This window comes from Acanthopagrus latus, chromosome 7 (assembly GCF_904848185.1).
Source record: "Acanthopagrus latus isolate v.2019 chromosome 7, fAcaLat1.1, whole genome shotgun sequence".
In the NCBI taxonomy this organism is placed as follows: Eukaryota; Metazoa; Chordata; class Actinopteri; order Spariformes; family Sparidae; genus Acanthopagrus; species Acanthopagrus latus.
The window spans coordinates 16344188-16356661 of NC_051045.1; the positions used below are offsets into that span (position 1 = coordinate 16344188).

At 40.4% G+C, this 12474-nt stretch overlaps 2 protein-coding genes across 3 annotated transcripts; one reads left to right on the top strand and one right to left on the bottom strand.

Annotated features, from left to right (window-relative positions):
* Window positions 1-25: 25 nt before the first annotated feature.
* Window positions 26-9985, top strand: smc5 (structural maintenance of chromosomes 5). Its single transcript, XM_037104667.1, has 24 exons — window positions 26-285; window positions 1354-1495; window positions 1710-1762; window positions 2058-2220; window positions 2492-2626; window positions 2858-2998; window positions 3076-3237; window positions 3490-3561; window positions 3782-4037; window positions 4172-4326; window positions 4741-4854; window positions 5027-5121; window positions 5254-5386; window positions 5594-5767; window positions 5941-6110; window positions 6272-6395; window positions 6792-6914; window positions 7020-7145; window positions 7308-7403; window positions 7706-7810; window positions 7948-8067; window positions 8326-8505; window positions 8710-8805; window positions 9467-9985. Exons 1-24 carry the CDS (start codon window positions 119-121, stop codon window positions 9599-9601), a joined length of 3237 nt encoding a protein of 1078 aa, XP_036960562.1. The 5' UTR covers window positions 26-118; the 3' UTR covers window positions 9602-9985.
* A 355-nt stretch (window positions 9986-10340) lies between these two features.
* Window positions 10341-12353, bottom strand: c7h1orf194 (chromosome 7 C1orf194 homolog). Of its 2 annotated transcripts, none has more exons than XM_037104675.1 (5): window positions 12137-12353; window positions 11084-11200; window positions 10858-10973; window positions 10659-10765; window positions 10341-10449 (listed from the first exon to the last, which is right to left on the bottom strand). In XM_037104675.1, exons 1-4 carry the CDS (start codon window positions 12209-12211, stop codon window positions 10666-10668), a joined length of 408 nt encoding a protein of 135 aa, XP_036960570.1. In that variant the 5' UTR covers window positions 12212-12353; the 3' UTR covers window positions 10341-10449; window positions 10659-10665. The 2 variants fall into 2 exon arrangements, with proteins under 2 accessions (XP_036960570.1, XP_036960571.1); XM_037104676.1 differs by having other exon boundaries at window positions 10653-10765.
* Between the last annotated feature and the right edge of the window lie 121 nt (window positions 12354-12474).

A 12474-nucleotide genomic window follows, 5' to 3' on the forward strand; every position in this document is an offset into this window, starting at 1 on the left:
TTGTGTATACACGTGACCCTTTTTGTCCAACCAGCTTTCAGTAAGAACGCGGCGAGGCGCGCGAGGGTGAGAGAACGTACCTGCAGTTTCCTGCGGCAGGCTGCTGTTTCCATCAAGTATGGCTACGCCCGGCAAGAAACGACGAGTTAGTCATGCTACCAGCAGCTCCCAAGCTTCGAGTAACAGCATCGCAAACGTGCTGGCAGGTAGTCAAGCCGATGGACCTGGCGGAGAGGGTCGTTTCGTGGAGGGCTCCATAATTAGCATCACCATGAAAAACTTCCTGTAAGTTACTGCTCCACAACTGTCAGTCAACAACACACAACAACGGCTGTGAACCGAAACTAAACTGCCGAGTACGATAGACCTGATCCTAGCTAGCATGATGTGAGCTCGCAGATATGCTAACATATTCAAACTACCTGGCGTTGTATAAGGATGCGTTGACCTCTATTAATATGACCAATTCGTGTAACGTTACCCACTGAGTAAAACTGCTAGAAACCAGTCAGTGGCTCCACACCAGCCATCGTTATGTAAGTTAATATAACGTTACACATCTTTAAGTCTTAAAAGCAAGTCCATTTATTGTTCCTATCAGGCACTTCGATTTTTATGAGATAAATTCTCAGGTGTTAAGTACGTAACCCAAATCACCCTTGAATACTTTGTGGGAAGTGTCCTAGTCAAGTCCTCATGATGGCCATTTCGATCATACTTTACATTTTACCTGGTTGCCGGTTTATCAAACAATTTGCCCTTCATAAATCTTAAAATATTTTTTTTGTTGAAATGTTATGGTCATTTAGGAAGTTTTAGTAACAGCGCATCTAGAATTTACTAAATGTTAGGCTTCTCTTTTTAGTGTAGTGTAAGACACTTAAGCAGCACCACCAACTACAGCCTCCAAAATGACTGTAAACTAAAGTTGGCAGGTTATGATCGGCTAGAAACAGACTCTTTGAAAAAGTTCCAATTAGGACAGGCAGGTAAACAGGGCCCTAAAGTTTAAAGGATTGTTTGTAATGGACTTGCTCAGTGCCAGCAGAGCCCAGACAGGATGTAAACATGCCCTTGTCATTATCACAGAACTGTATTTGTTTGAACAAATATTTAATGTTCATGAAAGTAAGGTTATTTCAGCATTCCCCCAATGAAATTTTACTTGAGTTTAGCCTGTAAAATAATCACAGTCCTTAAGCTTGCTCTTTGCTTGTTGTATATAATGTCCCTCCTGCTCTCTGAATTTTTCAATTAGTTTTTTTTTCACTGGTGTTATTAGTTGCCAGTTAGACAAGTTGGCTCCCCTCTGCTGTAAAACATTGCTGAAATATCTACCTTGTACTCTGACAGGACTTATGACTACTCTGTGGTGTACCCTGGACCTAATTTGAACATGATTGTTGGAGCCAATGGAACTGGCAAGTCAAGCATTGTGTGTGCCATCTGTCTGGGTCTGGCTGGCAAGACCGCTATCCTTGGCAGAGGCGACAAGGTAAACAGCAGAGCAACATGATCACTGGTAGATATAGTCTGAACTTGTTCACACCTCTAATTATTTCCAAAAGACCAGTGAGTAAACTTAAATGCATGATATAAAGCTATTAGATTCTAGTAGTTCAGCCGATAGAAACATCATGAAGTAAATAACCAACGGACTGTTAAATCTGTAGATGATTATTTAAAGGTTGTGTTTATTTTTTCTTTAGGTTGGGCTCTATGTCAAACGCGGGTGCCATAAAGGATTTATTGAGATTAAACTGTAAGTAGTGTTGTATGATATGGATTTTTTTTCAGCTGCTACAATTACCTGCCTCTCATGGCAGATACAGATGAGCTGACCGATAATTTTGGCCTTTTGTGTTTTGTTCCTTACCTGTAGTTTATTCACACCTGATGGTTAGAAAGGCTCAGATGTAGTATGCAAATATGGATGATTTAATGTTAAAAAAAATACATACAGTTCAACCTTAAATGATACCACTGCCAGAAAGTCTATGTAGTTGTTTTCTAGATGTACCTGATGGTAGAATCAAAATGCTTTGTTGTCATTCCAGGTACAAGACTGGTGGTAATTTAGTGATTAACAGAGAGATACATGTGGAGAACAATCAGTCTCTGTGGATGCTGAATGGAAGACACTGCAACCAGAAAACAGTGGAAGAGGAGGTCAAGGCTCTGCGTATCCAAGTCAGCAACCTCTGCCAGTTTCTGCCTCAGGTATGTTTGTGTCCCTGCAATATAAGGCTGCAAAGGTTCAGAGAAATAGTGTAATAGCTACTGAGATGTTCAATGGGGATCAAGCTATTGTAATTACAGCTGTCAAACTGTACTGCAAACATGGAAATCATGTTTTTAATATAAATTGCATTTCAGTCATACAAATCTTCAGTTAAAACTTTGTTGTTATAAAACATTTTAAGATGTTACCTTGAACACTTTCCTCATTATTTGCTTATTTCCTGTTGATGTGGTTGGTTTGTCCTCACAGGAGAAAGTGGGTGAGTTCGCGAAGATGTCCAAAATTGAGTTGCTCGAGGCAACTGAGAAGTCAGTGGGACCACCAGAGATGTATGAATACCACTGTGAGCTCAAAAACTTTCGCAACAGAGAACGAGAACTGGAGGTGAACATAAAGCTTGGACATACAGTAAACAGCAGATCATGAGCAGCAGCTGGTGCAGTTTTGTGTAGCATCTCATTTAGACCTCAGAGGAAGAATAGTCAAATCACAGCTGCACCACTGATTATTTAGATTTCGATTATATTTAGATTTTTTGTAATATTTGAATGTAAAGGCAGCATTTCAGACCAACCTAGGTGTTTTCATTTTTGTCTGTGTTTTGTATCTCTTCAGAACGTAGTGAAGGAGAAGGCCAGCTTCCTGGAGAAGGCCAAGCTGAGGAATGAGAGGAACAAACATGATGTGAACCGTTACTATGAAAAGAAGAGGCATCTGGATGTGATTGAGTTGCTTGAGAAGAAGAAACCATGGGTGGTGAGTGGTCGAAATGTGACACTGCGCATTCCATAATTCTCACTGTGTTAGCTCTGACACTTTCCCTTCGGTTCTAGGAGTACGAGACCACTCGCAAGGACCTTGAGGACGTGAAGAGAGAGCGAGATGAGGCTAAAAGGCAGCTCTCTTCCCTGAAGCAGGCTCAGACACCAATGCTGAGGAAGATCCAGCAGATTGACAACCAGCTGAAACCCACTGAGGCACAAATAAAGGCAAAGGTGAAAAAGCGACTGTTGTTACTAGTTGGTGGGTCTCCAGTATGAAGGCCATGTCTAAATAAAAGAATATAGGCAATGATTTGTTGCTTTTTGGGGATGTGTAGAACATTTAGAACCAGGAGTAATTCAGTTTACTTAATAATCCTTTAGAAAGTCTTTAAAATGTGGGTGTTTTGAGCATGTTTTCTTTGAGCATACTTGAATCTAATGTCTGTGATATTTAAATGATGATAATAATGTGCTTGTTTTCAGACTGCTGCCATTAAAGAAGCCTCTTTGAAGTGCAAACAGAAACAGGATCAGTTGGATCGAAAACACAAAGAGGTGAGACTGCAACTTTGGTTCATACTCAGAAATGTGTGGAAGACGTGTAACCTATGAAGCCCATAATATTTTGTGTTGTCTTCCTGTTATATATATTATTGAATAGTTGCTTCATATTTATTAGGGAAAAGGGAAAACAAATGTTAAAAGTTTCATGATACAACGCTACTGTAGTGCAGTGTTGTTCATACTGAATAACTCCCCCGGCTCTTCTCTGCAGATTGAAGATATTAAACAAACACTGAGACTGAAGCAGATGGAAGAGGAGGACCACCAGAAGCGAATCAGCAACACCAGACGGACAATCGAGGACCTGAAGGCAGAGCTTGCCAAAGTCGGCGACCAACCAGATGTGACACCACAGATCAATGATGTTAACGTCGAGCTGAGGCGCATCCAGGAGGAGAGAGCCAAGCTGGAAGGAGAGAAGTCCGACCTACGCAGGGAGAGGGATAACTTCTCTGCTGAGTCCAAAAGTGAGAGTTTGCCACAAACTACACAGAGTCCTCTGAAATCCTCTGATCGAATTATTTAATATACTGTTTGGAGTCAGAGAACACAGAGTGTGGCTCATAAAGGTTGTGTTTTTTTCTTACGTTTAAATTGACAGTGTTGGAGAAAAAGCTCAATGACATGAACAACATGATGAATGCTAAAGAGGAGAAGCTGCGAGGACGTCACAGGGACACACATGCTGCCCTCCAGTGGCTCAGGCAGAACAGACAACTCTTTGGTGGAAATGTCCACGAGCCCATGATGCTGGTGGTGAGTCTCAGTAAAACATGTGGGGGACACGTTACTTAAACCCAACATCGTTTAGCATTAATATCCAGATATAAACATTTAATAAATGGGGTAGAAGACAGTATAATATAGATAAGTGTGTCTATATATTAATCATACTTAAAGATGTCCATAAAAGGGAGGGTGGTTCAAATAAAGTATAACCACAGTGGGTATCAATGCTAACAGTTGCTCCTCTTGCTCTTCTTGACCTTAGACTTTTGGCATTGGGGATTTCTTCTCTTAGTGATTTTCCACATATAACTTTGAAGATTGTCCAGGAATTGATTTGGGGAAACGGAAGCGTTTTTGGTTCGTCAGCAGTCTGTAGTGTGCTTGCGATGCTGTTCGTGTCAGTTGCATAGTGTGCATACTATTCCTTTCCTCCTTCCTCAGATCAATGTGAAAGATCATCGCTTTGCCAAGTATGTAGAGAACCACATCTCCTTCCACGATCTGCGGGCGTTCGTCTTCCAGAAAAAAGACGACATGGAGAGGTTCATGACTGAGGTCAGGGTGCTGCTGATTATCATTATCATGTTGACTCTGGGTGGAGTGTTTAAATCCTTCAGAGTGCAAATTACAGTTAAGCTTCATGTCAAACAAAACCAAACTTAATTTGGGACTTCTAGTGTTTACCTTCCTCGGTAAGAAACGTTATTTAATCCTTTCTGACCTTCAGGTCCGTGACAAGATGAACTTGAAGGTGAATTCCATATCGGCTCCTGAGGAATCGTGTTCTAAGAAGGCGCCATCCAGAAATATTGAGTCCCTGAGGTGACAGAAAGTTAATTTTGCTTGAGACGTAAATCAACATAAATTATATCCATTTGTGTACATCTGTTTGGTTATGTGATCTTTCAATGACCATTACTTTGTGTTTAATCCATTTTTGGTATTATTCTGTAGGCGTTTTGGGTTCTTTACCTACCTACGTGAGATGTTTGATGCTCCAGATGAGGTGATGAGTTACCTCTGTCAGCAGTACAAGGTGCATGATGTCCCTGTGGGCAACGAACAAACTAAAGCCATGATCAGAACGGTATGTTCCTCTTTCCAAATTATTTAGGTTCTTGGAACACAACAACAGAGATTTAGGAAACTGAATATCAATTAATTAAGCATCTTTGGTGAAACAGGTTGAATATCAAGCAAATCTGTTTAGTTCTGGATATGTCAGTGAGTTTAACTATTGTTGTGTTATGCTTTTATTAAAGAGGCGGTTTTGTGTCTATTTTCTTTCTCACAGGTGATCGAAGAGCCCTACATCAAAGTGTTGTACACAACAGATGAGAGATACACATTGAAGAGGTCTTTTTACTCCAATAAGATCAGCACCAGTAACTCTGCAGTGCACCCTTCCCAGTACCTCACCATTACTGTGGACGCCGAAGAGAAACGGCATCTGGAGCAGCAGATGAAGGTAGCTGAACACATTTGAACGTACAGCCCCACCATTTGCCATTACTCCAACATTTCATAGATATAGTATCTGGTTCTCCTGTAAATATACATTACCTTGAGACATCACAGTATTTTATAATTTAATTGTGTGACTAAGGTGAAAGTTTAACTGTTAACCCACGCTGTGACCAGGAATGTGTGTCAAAGTTACGAGACATTGATGAACGGATGAAGGCCCTGCAGAAGGAAATTGTCGCCTTGGATCGCCGCGATAATGAGCTGTTGGCACAGAAGAAGAGGCTTTCTGAACAAAAGGGCAAAAAGAGACAACTGGAGCAGAAAATCAGCACCAAACAGGACAGGTCAGTCTTTCATAAGTGTCAAAAGGTCCAACAGGTACACTTTTCTTTGTCACTTCTAATAAGTTGACATATATGACTTTATAAATTGTGATGCATTATTTTGTTGCCAATGTATGCAAATGTATTCACATTGGTCTTACTCCCTGTATCCATGTGTTCAGTCTGAGGCAGATGGAGCAGAATGCTATTGACCTGCAGAAGATTGAAGAGGACACTAAAGTGAAGATTACAGCTGTCAATTCTCAGAAGGTGACCATCGTCGCAGCGTTCATGGCTCAAATGAAGGTATGGATAAATTCACTTAGAACTAACAAGCTGTATATGACTGCTTTGCATTTGATAGCTGTGATGTTGATGTGCTAAGATGACATTTTAGTTTTTTTTTCATATTGTCCAATTATTTCTTGTTTTCTTCGGCTCTTTTGATTTGTCTCTCACTTAATTTGTGTAGTTTCATCCAAGTTTGTCTTTATTGCACTGAAACTCTTCCTTGAAAAGTCATTATCTCAAAATTGATTAATTTAACAATGAGAGAGACCATTTCTGATATTATGATCATACATTTTTATATGGCTTTTCCATACCTTGCTGGGAAAGTCCAAATGTTTATAAACCTCTCTTGGCCCATTTCCTGTCTTTTAAACATCAGATTCTCAAATTTGTTTGTCTGTCCATTTGTAGCTGAGGGCCAAGCTGACTATGGAGAAAGTGTACCTGGCTTTGGAGACGGTGGCGTTGACAGCAGAGAAGACCAAACTGGAGAATGACTGTAAAGAAGGCGCCTCTGAACTCAGGACCACTGATGTAGGTGTTTCGCACACCTTTACATTCATCTGCACTGCTGTAGAGTCCATGATATTATCTCCAGTGTTGTTCCACTGTATGCTCACTGTCCATGTGTCCTTGCAGCAAAAATGCACCCGTCTGGAGCAGAGGAAGGTGCAGCTGCACGAACAATGCAAGGGCCTTTTGAAGAGAGCGAAGACGATCTGCAGGATGCAATCTGATGAGTCACTGCCTGAAGACCTCCGCAATGTTAGTGTTTATTTTATCACTGAATGAAGCAAGCCTCATCCCCCTTCTATCACTTCCTGTGGGATATTATCCTCGTCATGTGGTCCAGTCTCTGCTGTCAAGGAAAATATTATTAATAGTAGTTTATGAGATATTCACAGTTCTTATTCTTTGTTAATGCAGGCTTTCAGCAAACTGCCTGACACGCTGGACGAGATTGATGCCATGTTGAATGAGGAGCGGTCAAGAGCTGAGTGCTTCACTGGCCTCAGTGAAAATGTAAGAGCACAACAGAATGAACTTGTTTTTACTCCACTGATTTTTTTTTTCTTGACATCATCATAAATTAATTAAAGAGTGCAGAGCATCCTCTAGCGCACCTTCTAAAATACTTCTGTTAACCAAGATCAGACCATCAAAGCCTTTATACTGTTAGTTATTGATTTTTTTAATGGCAAATAGTTTATTGTTGGTTTTAATTTTTATTGTTATTGTTTTTTACTGAGACTGAGTCTGAAAATATACTGTTGCATATTCCCTCAGAGTGTAAACGTTTGTCACGTGAATTCTCTGTGTTGCAGGTTGTTGAGGAGTACAACAGGAGAGAGCAGGAGATCAAACATCTGGAGAAGGAACTGGAAGATAAAACCAATGCCCTGAACGCCTACCGACAGAACATATCAGAGGTAGACAATCTGTCACTGCAGTGAAACTCTGGGATTGCTATGTCTAGATATGTGGCCCAGTCTGTGATTTATTATTTGCCAGCATGACCAATCCGTGTACAAATGTGTGTGTAGTGATTTTTGTGTATGTCTGACAGGCTAAGGAGCGTTGGCTGAACCCGCTGAAGCAGCTGGTGGAGCAGATTAACAGCAAGTTCAGTGACTTCTTCCGTACCATGCAGTGTGCAGGAGAAGTTGATCTGCACTCAGAGAACGAGGTAAATGCTGACACACAGGAAACATCTTTGGGTCATAGGGCGACTCAAGTGGTTATTTCCTTTAACTTAGGACAGCTTTTTGAGATTTGCTCTTAATATCTCATTCACAAAGATGTTGTTGGTATTTGTGACTGGTTTTTCACAGTCAGTTTCATGTGATCCTATCAAACTCTAATAGATGTAATGGTCTTTCTTTTGGTGTGGGCAGTATGAATTTACATTCCCCACACATTAAATTACCTGTGCCTTTCATTGCAGGAGGAGTATGACAAGTATGGGATCAGAATCCGCGTCAAGTTTCACAGCAGCACTCAGCTCCACGAGCTGACGCCCTACCATCAGAGCGGAGGAGAGCGCAGCGTATCCACAATGCTCTACCTCATGGCCCTGCAGGAGCTCAACCGCTGCCCATTCAGAGTGGTGGACGAGATCAACCAGGTAGTGCACGCATGCACACACACACACACACACACACACACACACACACACACACACACACACACACACACACACACAGAGAAGAATCTGATATACTGATTCCCTTTTGTCACTCCTTTGCAACCCTACAAATACTTCTGCAGAAGGATGTTGTCAGCTGCTTTCTGATGTAGTTGTGACTGACGGTTCATCTCTTCTGTGTAGGGAATGGATCCTGTAAATGAGAGAAGAGTGTTTGACATAGTAGTCCGCACGGCCTGCAAGGAGACAACGTCGCAGTACTTCTTCATAACACCAAAAGTAAGTCTGTGTACCCTCTGATGAGTGACAAGGGAATGATCTCAATGAAATGTTATTATTTGTGCATGTACTGTGTATTCTGTAAAGGTTATAATCAGTTATTTTGGATTAATGTTGAATGACATGGCTTCTTGAATTTAAGTCTTCTTGAAAGTGTTCCTGTTAGTAATGGGACAAAGAAACAGAATGATTCCCTGACACTGTTGTTCCACTAAGCTCTACGGAGCATTTTAACACCAACTCCATGTTTTAGTTTTACAATCGGTAGCATTACTGTTTTTGCCCACCATTCTCACCAGCATTGTTTGCTAGCTGCAGCATTTTTTGACAAAAAAGTTTAAAAACCCACTTTACACCACCTGCTCAGCACCATATAACAGACAAACAAAGTTAGTGATTAGCTGGTGAACACAGGGGAACAGCTTTTAGCAGCTAAACAGCCATGTATTTTTTCTTAGGAGCTGGTAGCCATAAATTAAAAGGCTTTTTGTGGCAACAGTTTGGCATAATTAACCAAAAAGATGACAATATATCCGTGTTGAAAAAAACATCTAGGTTTAAGATACTGTGTGAAATTTCATATGTGCTGAGTTGTGTGATCCCTGAGAGTCTGTGCTCTTCATTTTCCTAAACTTTGGTCTCTGCCACCTTTTGTGTTCAGCTGCTGCAAAATCTTCAGTACGCTGACGAGATGACAGTTCTCTGTGTCCATAATGGCCCTTACATGCTTCCCCCCAACCAATGGGATGAGAAGGCGTTCATCAGACGGTGCCTCCAGAGAAAAGCCAGGGCATGAATCCACCAGGCCGACCCATGCTGCCTGGATTCAAGTCAGTTTCCATTTCAGCAAGTTCAATAATAGCCAACAACTATGAAATAACAATGGTTATCAGTCATTGTAGACAATATATGCAATGAGAAGACTGTACTTTGGTTGTGTTGATGGGTCTCTTACATGTGTATTCTGTGCTGTGTGTTGAAGTTCTCTGTGTCATACAGGACATTTATAAAACTGATTTACAGAAAATGGAAATATGCATTGAGCATATTTGTTGTTGCACAATTTTCTATGTATACAGCAGCATGTTTTTGATACTTAAAAAGATGTACAGCTGTTCCTTTACAGTTTACATGCACATGTTTATACCTTTGAATAAAATATTCCTGTTTGTGTTGTAAATGGGTATATTAGATTCATTAAGAATATTCCACAATGACTGGTACAGTTTGCTTGAATACCGCTTCAGTATACAGTGCAGTCTCAAGTCGAAAATAATATTTTCTGGACAATGCACACAAACAGCCGCTTAAGCATGCAAAATGATTTATCATAATGAAGTTATTTGGATGAAAATGCATAGGAAAAAAAGATACGTGAGCATATGTATGACATGAGTCATGGTGTGTGGATGTATTGGATGATGTGAAATTGACAGCTAAAATTGTTTTTTCCATGAATCAACTTTCAGCATCACTAACTAAGTGCGACATAGGAACCAAAAAAAAACAAAACAAAACACACAAGCAGTACATGATCTGATCAACAGAGCTGATTAGCATTTAATAGGGATCGTAGCGAGGCAAACTCTGTGTTGAATTGATGCTGCAGTCATTCTTCCACGTGTAGCCCTTATCTTAAAACGCCTGTGGAGGGAGGGTAAGAAAAGGCATTGTATTGGTATTTGTGACACACCTTGTTCTAGACAAAGCCAGATTCTCCCCAAACTCAGTGGGTTTAGGTTGGAGTCAGGTTTGTAGATTCACCAGTTGGAGGTTTGAGGCAATTGTGTAAGGCTGTGACTGTTAGCTGTAACTATAAGAGTGATCATAATATGTAAAAAACATACCCTCACCTGTGCTTCACTTCATGCTGTAAATGGAGCGCCTCTGTGGATCGACCCACGTTCTGATGTCTTTCTCTTGTTCCTTTTCCGTTTCCTGCCTTAACTTTTCCTGTGTCCTGTAAATGAATATGAAAAATGGTAAATCAACGTGCTTCAATTAGAGTCCTGTAATTTCACCGATGTACTGTCAGGCCACAAAGATGCACACCTGTGGCCCTCAGAGGCGGTCTCCTTCTGGTATGAAATCTGGTTCTTTGTCCAGAAGTTGTCTTTGTGGTGATCGTAGACAGACTTAAGTTGGAAATCAAGGCTGTCCTTTGGAGCCTGGTGTTGAGAAAAGAGCAATACGGGGCAGCAGGAAAACTCAAATTGCTTTGATATATTTTTTCTGGTTTTCTAAGTGAAGGTGAAAAGCATGCCCCCCTGGAGGTTACCTGATGCTCATAATGCATTACACTCCGCCGGGTGCTGGCCAAAGTGGCCATATCATGGAGGTGACTCCAGGGTTCCTCTGTTTGTGCGATGTGAGTGGGTTTGTCATATGGTTTTCTCTGCATGATGGAGAAGGGGAAAGTGTTATTTAAAAATGAATAAAAAGATTCTATCGATATGCTAAAATTTCTGGTACATTTTAATACCAGAACTGATTAATTTCAGGTGACAGTTTTCAGAAGTGGAAATGTTATAGAATGAAAACCTACAAATGTAGCAGGAGAATAGATTAATTCATTTTGTTCTGTATCCACATAATGAGCCAACAGTGACTGTGCTCAAACATATCACACAAGCATGCTGTTTTAGGTAACACCTCTAGTTAGTAGATACTTTAAAATCCAAATTATAATGCTTAATTTAAGAATTTAAGCAGTTAGTAGAAATGCTTTTCCAGAAATACCATGTGTGCTGCAATACATAGTCTGTATCTTTACAGTTAGGTCAAATTCTATTTTCTGTTTAATCTCTATTATTTGTTATTTACTTAAAATAATCTGATGTGTTAAATTCCTGTACAGGACATGGCTGTCTGAATGCTATCATTTGATTTCCATCAACTGGGCCTCCAAAAGCTCCAGGTTTTACTGGGCAGCAGCTGGTTTATAGTAAGTTAACTGTAGTATTGTTTGGGTATATGGGAGTGAGCACCACTGTAACACACAGCATCAAGTGACTCGATAAGGGACAGAGTCAAAACATAGTATTAAGACCTTTATTATTTTTGTTTGGTTTTATGTTGTGTTTTTATAAAATTATCAAGGTTAACCAAGGGCCATGGAATGTTTTAGCGTGGGGAAATAAGGAATCACTTTATTATTGCCATGTAAGTGAAATACATCCCATTTCCAGTATTCAATTGTCAACAAACACGTAGAATGTAGGCTAGTAGGTGTATTCAGAATTACACTAATTGACAGTATGTTAGATTAGTCTTTAGGTTAATTCTGTTTACAAACAGAGTACATCATTAAGCTATCAGTGGAAAAACTCACCTGCTGCGGTCTGAAGCCACTAAGAGTGAAGCCGTTTTCAGGCTTCGGAGAGGGGAAAGGGTCCCGGTTGGACATGTTACCGTCTAACTAATGTCTACTCGGAGGTCGACGGACGAAAAACATAATATTGTCACAAGTACTTGATGTTGTCAGCTTCTATGAGCTAAGTTAGCTAAAGACGAACCCTTCTAGAAAGTTGAAAACCTGGTTACTTAGCAACCAAAGACTTCCGGTTAAACCTTTCGAACGAAAATAGTTTGCGGATGTTTCCCTCTCCCCACAATTCAATTTTTATTTTTTTCTTGACGGATATTTTAAAACATTTTTCCCCCCTATCT